The sequence below is a fragment of the Drosophila takahashii genome, chromosome 3R, assembly GCF_030179915.1.
Source record: "Drosophila takahashii strain IR98-3 E-12201 chromosome 3R, DtakHiC1v2, whole genome shotgun sequence".
Taxonomy (NCBI): Eukaryota; Metazoa; Arthropoda; class Insecta; order Diptera; family Drosophilidae; genus Drosophila; species Drosophila takahashii.
The window spans coordinates 10,178,601-10,188,084 of NC_091681.1; the positions used below are offsets into that span (position 1 = coordinate 10,178,601).

The following is a 9,484-nucleotide window of genomic DNA, read 5'->3' on the forward strand; positions in this document are numbered from 1 at the left end:
CAAGAGTTTTTTGGCCATAAATATATACATGTGTATTTATGTTACAAAACAAACAATTAAGACTTGTACCCACGTTAGCTTGCGGTTTTTGTCGATGTTATTACTAGGCTCTATAATTTAAGTCTACTTCACATTAGACATAGATGGGGGACCCTAAAATAGAGATCTCACGGTATCACAATGGACCCACAGAGGTCTAAGTGTGCTAGGCTGTAGTCTGGCAGCCGTCCTTACCTAACCTAACCTAATCTAGACATAGAAATTAAAAGCGACATTTTGGGATACAAACGCACATCAAAACTGCTCATGAATCGAATTGACTATACAAACTCACTGCAAAGTGCATTAAATCGACTCTGTTTGCAATTGCGCATTAAGGGCATTATCATTAATTTTTCCAATTAAAAGAAATTAAATTAGTACATATTCATTACCGAATTGTTTCGTTTCTTAGGGCTAGTACTCAACCCAACAAAAAGTCGTCCAAATCAAAAACTTCTTATGGCTGATTTTTTTGTATTTGGAGACAGAGTTAAAATTATTTACATTAAAAAATATTACAATTTCTTTATTAATGAATAATTTGATACACACTGGAAACACCCGCGATACCTATCGATAAAATCATAAATGCAACAATCGGTAAAAGTTGGGCTCTAGTGGAAACAACATATTTACACAGAAATAGTATTAAGCTGGTTACATACTAAATGGCAGTATTTAATGCAAAAAAGTCGCTAGCTGGCAACCCTCTCAGCGCAGAAGTAGGGTTGTCGCCGGCCATCAGCAATCCAAATGAACTCCTACGGTTTGTAGACAGAATTAAAACCTGAATTTAACTGCTTTTCCACAAGAAATCACAAACACAGAAGAAGCGACAGCCCACCGCCCGTGCCCAGAAACCTGGTCGACTTTTTTTCGAGCCCTGAGTTTTCCTTTGACCAGAACTTTCGTTCGCTGCCCCTGCCTCAGTCATTGCCGCGCGTCCCATTCATTTTGTTGTTGCCTTGGCAGTGCATATTATTATTATTTGTGTGTTATTGTTTACCGTGACTTTTCGTTTCCAATTCGATGGTGCACCAGAACACACAGCTCAGCCACATCCACATAGCACACTGAAAGAAAACCAAGAAACCCAACCCGACACCGAAACTGAATAGACGCAAGTACCGAACCAACGAGACCCTTTCCAAAGACAAGTCCAAAATGGCCAAAATGTACGGAAAGGGTAAGAGTAAGTAAACGCCAATCCACACGCACTTAAGCATTGCAACCTAACACCTACTGACACCGCTTGGCATGCCGAATCCTCTAAGAACTACCGAGTAGTGAGCTCTTTTTTTTCGGGACTAATGCTCTCCGTATATATTCCTTAGCTGCGATCGAGTCGGAGGAGCAGCAGAAGCGACGCTGGCAGATCGAGCTGGAGTTCGTGCAGTGCCTGTCCAACCCCAACTATCTCAACTGTACGTATCAACCAAACATATTACCAATATTATCCTGACCAAGTAAAATTGTATAGTTATACCTGTCCGTCCGTATGAACGCTGAGATCTCGGAAACAAAAGCTAGAAGGTTGAGATTTCCCAAACATATTCTTGGGTTTCCTACGCAGCGCAAGTTTATTTCAGCCGAGCGCCACGCCCCCTATAACGCCCACAATCGCCCATACATATCGAAATGTAGAAGACATTTTTCAAATCGGACAATTCATTAAAAAGTTATACGTAATCAAAAAAATTGTATATGTCCATCTCCCTCGCACTCCCTTTAGCCGAGTGACGGGTATTAGATAGTCGGGACACCAACCCGACTATAGCGTTCTCTCTTGTTTTTGTTAAGACAAGTAACTAAACTCGATAATAACTGCACATTATTTTCAAACAATACGCATCTAATCAAAAAATCCATTCTGCCAGTCCTCGCCCAGCGGGGATTTTTCAAGGACCAGTCGTTCATCAACTACCTGAAGTATCTGCAGTACTGGAAGGAGCCGGATTATGCCAAATACCTCATGTACCCAATGTGCCTCTACTTCCTCGACTTGCTTCAGTACGAGCACTTCCGCCGCGAGATCGTCAATTCGCAGTGCTGCAAGTTCATAGACGACCAGGCCATTCTCCAGTGGCAGCACTACACTCGCAAGCGGATTAAATTGATAGAGAACGTGACGGCCGCCCAGCAGCAGCAACAGCAGCTGCAGCAGCAACAACAACAGCAGGCAAACGGCGTCGAGGCTGCAACGGGAGGCGAGGCAGCGGCAGCCACACCCAACGTGAACGGAGCAGCGGCCACAGCGGACTGCCAACCGACGGCCACTGCACTGCAGCCTGTCCAGGCTCAGGCGGGAAATCCCCAGCAGCAGCAGCAGCAACAAATCAATGGCCTTGCAACAGGGGCCAATATCAAACTAGAGTTAAACTAGCGCCGGCAACTAAAAGTTTACGAATAAAGTAGTTTAAGAACCTGAAATCGATTACTTTTAATATAGATATTCCTATTGGAAGGTTAACATTTTAAATTACTTCTTATCGGTTCGGTTAAGCTGTCGCCTCCTGCTGTGTTTTTTTTCTCGGTTTCAGACTTAAAAGATAGTACATTAATCATTATATTCACAAATTCACAGCTACACAGGATGCAGTTTCAGAGCAGGAGGAAGCCGTCGCCCGCAAAGGCCACTTCTACGGCGTCTATTTGCTATGCAGCCAGAGTTTGGATTCTCGATACCGGGGAAAGTGCTACGTGGGTTTCACAGTGAACCCAAAGCGCCGGATTCGACAGCATAATCTTGGATGCGACTTTGGAGGCGCCAGAAAAACCAGCCGCAAGGGGCCCTGGCAAATGGTGATGATCGTACACGGATTTCCGAATAACATTGTGGCACTGCAGTTCGAGTGGGCTTGGCAACAGCCCTCGCTGTCCACTAGACTCAAGATGTACCCAGAACTAAAACGCAAACTGCCCAGAGAGACGTACTTTGACTACAACTTCAGGATTCTGAGTAGGATGCTGGGCGTTGGGCCTTGGCATCGATTGCCACTCACCGTTCGCTGGTTGGAAACGGATTATGAGAGGTCATTTGAGGTGCCCCTTCCTAGCCACATGGAGATTGTGAGTGGTAAGGTTTCCATTAGTGCCTCACAACGTGTGAGAGCTGACGGAGCTGAAGCTCCTCCACCTGTGGCTTGGGCGCCTGAGTGTCATCTGTGTATGCAGCAAATCGACCAGCCAGAAAGATCCCGCCTGGGATGTACAAATCCAACCTGTCGGCTCACCTGCCACATGCTGTGCTTGGCCAATTATCTACTGGGCGATGAGCCAGGTCACTATATCCCAGTTGGAGGAGAGTGCCCGCTTTGCGAGACCCGTCTCACCTGGGCAGCCCTACTGCAGCGCAAACGTCTCTTGCTGGGCGTTCCCGAGGAGCTGCAGGAGCAGGATGACGATCTCAGCGACGAACTCGATGTGGACAGCGATGTTGAAGATGTGCCTGTGCTAAGCGATTGAGAAAGCTGTTTGTCCCAACTATTTAAGTTTTTGTAAAATAAATTTCCCAGAGTATGCACTTTATATAATTTTTTGATGTTCAATTGGATCTTAATAATGTTTAATGTGCACTTTTCATAATAGGATATTATGACTAAATTCTGATGCTTATATGTTTAAAGTACATTTAGTGATTTTTTTTCGCGTTGGCTCTTTGTCCCATTTTTATAGAATTTGGCTCTTTTTTGCTAATAGCGATAAAAAATATTTAAAACTTAAAAAAACAAATTAAATTAAATTAAGGCATTTTTTTTTGCAATTTTAAAAGTGATTAATGTCTGAAACCCAAAAGTGCCAGATTGAAACTAAATTGTTCCGCTGGTATGGTAATTTGGTATATGGTAAAAATTTGGATCTCTTTTATTCAAATTGGCTCATTTTTAATCTTTTTTTTTTCTCCTAAAAAATTTTTGAAGTGGCAACCGTGGGTTTAATAACCAATTCCGTTGAAATATAAATGTTCATACAAAACTTTTAGAATTAATATTGCATGTTTTGCAACCATTACGTCGAGTTTAGCTTGCAAAAAATATTAGACTTACAAAATATATTATTTTATAGCTTCGCCATAACGTCCGGTGAATATCCAATATAAAATCCAGCCAGGAATTAAGCGGAAAAATTAACATAATTGATTAAGTCATAGATCCAGCTGGGAGACCTGTGCCTTGATACTCCTTAAAGCGTTCTTGTAGTTTTTAAGAAGTTCCGCCATCATTTTCTTCTCATTCAAATAATACTCCATAGACATTTGTACGTACTCCTGGCCCTTGAAACTGAAGACGGACACTTCGGAAGTATCAATAATACTAGGCTCTTCGCTAACAGCCTCTTCAGTTGGTTTGGGATCCGCTTTAGGAGTTTCCTTCACAGAAAGGCTAATCGTCGATGTCGATTCTCTTGGGCGCTTGGCGGCGATAGCCTCGAGGTCGATTTCAACTAAGAATGGTTAAAACATTATATATTTAAAGAATTCTCTTTTCCTGAACCGATTTATAGTACTTACTTTCTTTTTCAGATGACTTCGTCTTGGAAGTGGTGTCCACATTGTTTATGCTCAGTTCATCGTCGCTCAGATTTATAAAGTAGCTCTCCTGGGACGTTGATGCCACCTGTTGGGGCTCCTCCTCCGGATCTGGATCCTTCTCCTCGTACGGATACGGCACCGCCTCGCCCACAAGGAGCGTTCGGTTTTTACCGGAGGATATGAACCTGCGGTCGAAGTGACTGGAGCACATAAATAGCTGGTTTTGGGGAATCTTGGGATGCACTTGTCCATTTTCGTGCCAGATTCGAGCCCTTTCCGGTTGTTTGGGAAAGGCAAAAAGGGTTCTTCCCTTCGACTGCATGCTGTCGTGGAGAGCATAGTAATATTCGCAATCCTTGTACGCGCAAGTCCTCGTAACCATTTTATTTATTTATCTTTGTTGTTGCTTTGGCGTCGTTTTTAGTGATGGGCAAACAGGGTAAAAATACTCGCGTGAGCATACTGATAGTATTTTAGTGTTTATCGCATTAGGGTAATTCCTAATCTGTGGAATTGCAGAAACGTTGAATTTGGATATGGTAGTTGTTTTTATATTTGTAAGAAAAGTAGAGCTAAGTCACATCGACAAAATAGAGGCCAATAAGTGGCGTTTACTCTCCCTTGAACCCGATTGAAATTTAGCTGATTAATGGAATAGATGAGTAATACTACTAAATATATCATATATCAAATATATCATATATCATTTAAAAATACTTCGAGCACAACTTCTTATGTTATTTAAAACTATTTTACTAATTTTTAGTCATTTGACTCCTGAAAATCCATTTTTTTAAAGCCGAGTTTCATAGATTTTCTTGGAACTTTTGGATACAACATTTTTTTTTTTGCCGAAATTAGATTCAGGGTATTCTCTAAACTGTTAAATTGCTGAATTGTTGAAAATTCAACAGAAAATTTCAGCCATTAAGGGAACGACCCAAAATGGTTCCTGTTGAATTTTCATCACGGAACTTTAAACATTTAAAATTTGTTTTATTATTGCTAGTTACTGTCTAAAATTGTTACCAAGGTAAAAAGAACCACAAATATGCTTTCTAATTTGATTTTGAAATAAATTTTGAAACAATTCAGCAATTCAACAGTTTAGGAAATGCCCAGATTATGTTTAAAACTAAATTAAATTTTTTAGAAATTTCCCCAATTTAACAGAAAGTATGGCTTTTAATTAATATTTCGGTTAATCCTTATCTATTTTAATTATCGATAATACACATAAGCCAGCGGTAATTTATTATTTATCAATATAACGTATTTTTACGCTTCTTTTTAATGATCATGATCGTAAGAAATTCATCAGTGATCATGTTCTTAAGCTGAACGCGTGTGTTTATTGTAAAACAAAGTCAAAGAATCCCAACGATCTGGCAGGTCCAAGTAATCTGATCCAAGAAACGGTAAAAAAAAAACTTGCAATTCTTGCATTTTATTTATTTTCAGTTAGTCATTAGTTGTGAGTTATGTTTGTGCGGGCCAAGAATGGAATAGATAGTATGACTATATCGGATTTTGATCTCGAGAGCAAGGGGGGTATCGACCTGACCTGCAAAAAGAGAACAAAGGCGGGATCCCTTACCTGCGAGGGATTCATTACCACGTATCATGAGTATTGCGAGAACACATCCATCCACGGAGTCCAATACCTCGGCGAGCGGGAACGACCTATACGGGAGCGCATCTTCTGGCTGTTCGTTTTCCTGATCTCAATATACGGCTGCTCAACCTTAATCCTCAGTGCCTACACCAAGTGGACCGAAACGGTGGGATGCCAATTAAAACGTTAATTTGAAAGCAATTAGTAAAATCAAAAAAAATAAATCACCAGTGATTCTAGTCTTGAAAGAGCTTCTCCATTATTTCATCCATTAAATAATATTCTTTAATTTTTAGCCTGTGATTGTAAGCTTCGCGGAGAAATCGACGCCCGTGTGGAACATCCCGTTTCCAGCGGTCACTGTTTGCTCGGAGACCAAACGAGTGTTAAAGCAGAAAGGTTTGTCGATGTACAATTTCCAATTAGTTTTTTAAAAATAATTTACTTTTATATTATTAAACTCCTTAAAATCTTATCTATCATTAAACTTACTTAAGAACTGCTTTGATTATAGGTAAGGAGACCACCTATGCGGATCTATACAGCCAGTTCAGCGAGGAAATGCGAGCCTCGCGGTTGTTTAAGCCCCAAAATGTTAGTGCTCTGGAGATGGAGGAGTTCCGCACCCTGCTGCACGTGTGCAACACGCAGATCATCGACGAGGACATGCCCCTAATAGCCGGCGACGACCTGGACTACTTCGACGTTTTGGAAAGGATGCTTCCCCAGTTCGATCGGTACTTCTTCTACTGCCGCTGGCTGAGCCGCTTTGGCGAGTGCGAGAAGTTCTTTCGAAAAACTCTAACGGAGGAGGGCATCTGCTATACCTTCAATGGACTGAGGGCCACCGAGATATACCGGGAGGACACCTATCAGTACCAACATAGCGGGGCACCCCTGGAAATGGAAAACATAAGTTCGAGTCACCTGCCCTGGACCCTGGAAACGGGCTATGCGCACGGCAGCGATGTGGAAACCTTTCCGGCGAGGGTTTTGAGTGCTGGAGCGCGATCCGGAATCTTCCTGGCGCTCCAAAGCTTTAAGCAGGAAGTAGACTACGCGTGCCGAGGACCTGTACAGGGATTTAAGGTAGGACTAGCGGATAAATGTGAAATTTGTCATTACGAAAATGGTCAAAATGGTCCACAGATCTGAGTTTGGTTTCCGGTTAAGTTGGACTTATTAAGAAAAGGAAATTAAATTTATAGTATAATAAACTAATAGATTACCGACTCTCAAAGATAACTTAAACTGAAACATTCCATGTCAATATAAATAACACAGTGCAACATGAAAAATGTAACCGCAATTCTGATTTCATGGGCGGAAAGAACGCATCGAAATAAGCTAAAACCCATTTGGGTTTCTCTGGCTTAGCTCGCGTTTACCTTTTATAGCGAGTTAAAGTTTTACATACAAAATTTATTTGTAACGGCCATATCTTGTGAACTGATTAAAATTTCACTATCAAGTCTTCAGTGATTATGTAGCTATGAACCCAAGGAACTAAATTGACAAATGACTCTTGCGCACTTAGCACCTAGTGCAACTAGCGCGTTAAAAAACAAATTTGCCTAATTTTTCGATTTTTAACGCGCTAGGTGTACGTCTTCGCAAGAGTCATTTGTCAATTTAGTTCCTTGGGTTCATAGCTACATAGTCACTGAAGACTTGATAGTAAAATTTTAATCGGTTCACAAGATATGGCCGTTACAAATACATTTTGTATGTAAAACTTTAACTCGCTATAATAGGTAAACGCGAGCTAAGCCAGAGAAACCCAAATGGGTTTTAGCTTATTTCGATTAGTTCTTTCCGCCAATGAAATCAGAATTGCGGTTACATTTTATAACTCTAAAAATGTTGCACAGTGTAAGTATAGTACATTTATTGTGCAGTGCTATATGTACATACATTCAAAACAATAAATACCTCCACTTAAACAAATTTGAGTCCTTCACTCTCTTCAAAAAAAATATTTTAGCAGGGTTTTCTCTTGCAGTGTGCCGAATAGGAAATTTTCGAGCTGAATTGAGTCCTTGTGAATCCGCGATCCGAACCTACCTTAGAAAACAACTGCTGATACTCCATAGATGATTAATTTGTACAACTATTTAATCAGAAGTATTTAGTATTGTCTTTTAGACTTACACCTTTTAAAAATATAAAGAAGTCAAATGAGTAGTCATTTATATTCTTAACTTTTACAGGTTCTCCTTCATGCCCCTGATGATGTGCCGCAGGTGTCCAAGCAATTCGTCCGGATTCCCATGGGCAAGGAGGTGCTGATCGCGGTGAAGCCTAGCATGATCACCATGTCATCGGGCATCGCCGAGTACCATCCGATTCGGAGACAGTGCTTCCTCAGCCACGAGCGATCGCTGCGCTTCTTCAAGGTGTACACCGAATCAAACTGCCAGCTGGAGTGCCTGGCCAATTTTACGCTGACCAAGTGTGGATGCGTGAAGTTCTCGATGCCAAGGAACATGGATATGCCCGTGTGCGGTGAGGACAAGATCCACTGCTACGACCGAGCGGAAAGGCAGCTGTTGGTCAGGGAGTTTGAACGGGTGAGGGCTCTGAATGCCGGTCGAGAGGACTCGCGAGGCGTGGAATCCGCCTGTAATTGCATGCCCGCTTGCACATCGCTTGTCTACAACACAGAGATCTCACAGGCCAACTTTGATCTGGAGGAAATGCTCCAGGCCGAGGGAGACACCGAGTTCCTGCAGGAATATCCCGGATCCCAGATGTCGCGTCTGTCCATATATTTTAAACAAAGCCAGTTCATCACTTCTAAGCGATCGGAGCTGTACGGCATGACCGAGTTCCTGGCCAATTGTGGTGGTATCTTCGGCTTGTTCATGGGGTTCTCAATTTTGAGCTTGGTGGAGATGATTTACCACTTTACCTTGCGTCTGTTCACCAATCTAAAGCGGCTGGTCAAAGTGCAGTAAGAAACTGTTTCCATTTTGTTTTCATTATTTATTGGCCGCGTACGATGATTTTTATAATTTTTAATATAATTTTATATTTTATTTATAAAAAAAAATGGTATTTATAATATTTATTTTAAATCTGTAAAATCAAATATTTAAAATAATAATATACAAAGTTTATATTTGTCTGGTTACAAACGTGATCTTGCGGTTTAAAAACAATAAAAATATTTAGCACTGAAACACTGAAAACAAAGAGAAACCTAAATATGTTTCAATTTGTAAAATTTTGTTGTACCTGTAAGCACTGGAAACAAAAAAAGCTAGTGTTTGGACTTGAAACCTAAATATGTTTTA

At 41.1% G+C, this 9,484-nt stretch overlaps 4 protein-coding genes across 7 annotated transcripts; 3 read left to right on the top strand and 1 right to left on the bottom strand.

The window, feature by feature from the left end:
* Positions 1 to 739: 739 nt before the first annotated feature.
* On the top strand, positions 740 to 2,472 carry MED31 (mediator complex subunit 31). 4 transcript variants are annotated; one of them, XM_017154528.2, is made up of 4 exons: positions 740 to 808; positions 1,084 to 1,234; positions 1,377 to 1,466; positions 1,920 to 2,472. In XM_017154528.2, exons 2-4 carry the CDS (start codon positions 1,207 to 1,209, stop codon positions 2,423 to 2,425), a joined length of 624 nt encoding a protein of 207 aa, XP_017010017.1. In that variant the 5' UTR covers positions 740 to 808; positions 1,084 to 1,206; the 3' UTR covers positions 2,426 to 2,472. The 4 variants fall into 4 exon arrangements, with proteins under 4 accessions (XP_017010017.1, XP_070072566.1, XP_017010019.1 ...); XM_070216465.1 differs by having other exon boundaries at positions 1,084 to 1,228; XM_017154530.3 differs by lacking the exon at positions 1,084 to 1,234 and having other exon boundaries at positions 743 to 808.
* slx1 (Nuclease slx1) lies at positions 742 to 3,569 on the top strand. Its single transcript, XM_017154527.3, has 2 exons — positions 742 to 808; positions 2,627 to 3,569. The coding sequence occupies exons 1-2, from the start codon at positions 796 to 798 to the stop codon at positions 3,505 to 3,507; spliced, it is 894 nt and encodes a 297-aa protein (XP_017010016.3). The 5' UTR covers positions 742 to 795; the 3' UTR covers positions 3,508 to 3,569.
* A 351-nt stretch (positions 3,570 to 3,920) lies between these two features.
* On the bottom strand, positions 3,921 to 4,996 carry Dlip2 (Dorsal interacting protein 2). The gene is made up of 2 exons (XM_017154420.3): positions 4,553 to 4,996; positions 3,921 to 4,485 (listed from the first exon to the last, which is right to left on the bottom strand). The coding sequence occupies exons 1-2, from the start codon at positions 4,953 to 4,955 to the stop codon at positions 4,187 to 4,189; spliced, it is 702 nt and encodes a 233-aa protein (XP_017009909.2). The 5' UTR covers positions 4,956 to 4,996; the 3' UTR covers positions 3,921 to 4,186.
* A 1,007-nt stretch (positions 4,997 to 6,003) lies between these two features.
* rpk (ripped pocket) lies at positions 6,004 to 9,305 on the top strand. The gene is made up of 4 exons (XM_017154414.3): positions 6,004 to 6,354; positions 6,485 to 6,587; positions 6,703 to 7,277; positions 8,399 to 9,305. Exons 1-4 carry the CDS (start codon positions 6,055 to 6,057, stop codon positions 9,143 to 9,145), a joined length of 1,725 nt encoding a protein of 574 aa, XP_017009903.2. The 5' UTR covers positions 6,004 to 6,054; the 3' UTR covers positions 9,146 to 9,305.
* The last annotated feature ends 179 nt before the right edge of the window (positions 9,306 to 9,484 follow it).

Excerpts from the sequence above, each read along its gene's own strand:
- rpk (XM_017154414.3), top strand. The coding sequence starts at position 6,055 with ATGTTTGTGCGGGCCAAGAATGGAATAGATAGTATGACTATATCGGAT. Across the intron at positions 6,355-6,484 it reads ACACCAAGTGGACCGAAACG|CCTGTGATTGTAAGCTTCGC; the intron begins GTGGGATGCCAA and ends TTTAATTTTTAG. Across the intron at positions 7,278-8,398 it reads GACCTGTACAGGGATTTAAG|GTTCTCCTTCATGCCCCTGA; the intron begins GTAGGACTAGCG and ends TAACTTTTACAG.
- MED31 (XM_017154528.2), top strand. The coding sequence starts at position 1,207 with ATGGCCAAAATGTACGGAAAGGGTAAGA. Across the intron at positions 1,235-1,376 it reads AATGTACGGAAAGGGTAAGA|CTGCGATCGAGTCGGAGGAG; the intron begins GTAAGTAAACGC and ends TATATTCCTTAG. Across the intron at positions 1,467-1,919 it reads CAACCCCAACTATCTCAACT|TCCTCGCCCAGCGGGGATTT; the intron begins GTACGTATCAAC and ends CCATTCTGCCAG.
- Dlip2 (XM_017154420.3), bottom strand. The coding sequence starts at position 4,955 with ATGGTTACGAGGACTTGCGCGTACAAGGATTGCGAATATTACTATGCT. Across the intron at positions 4,486-4,552 it reads GAAGTCATCTGAAAAAGAAA|TTGAAATCGACCTCGAGGCT; the intron begins GTAAGTACTATA and ends AACCATTCTTAG.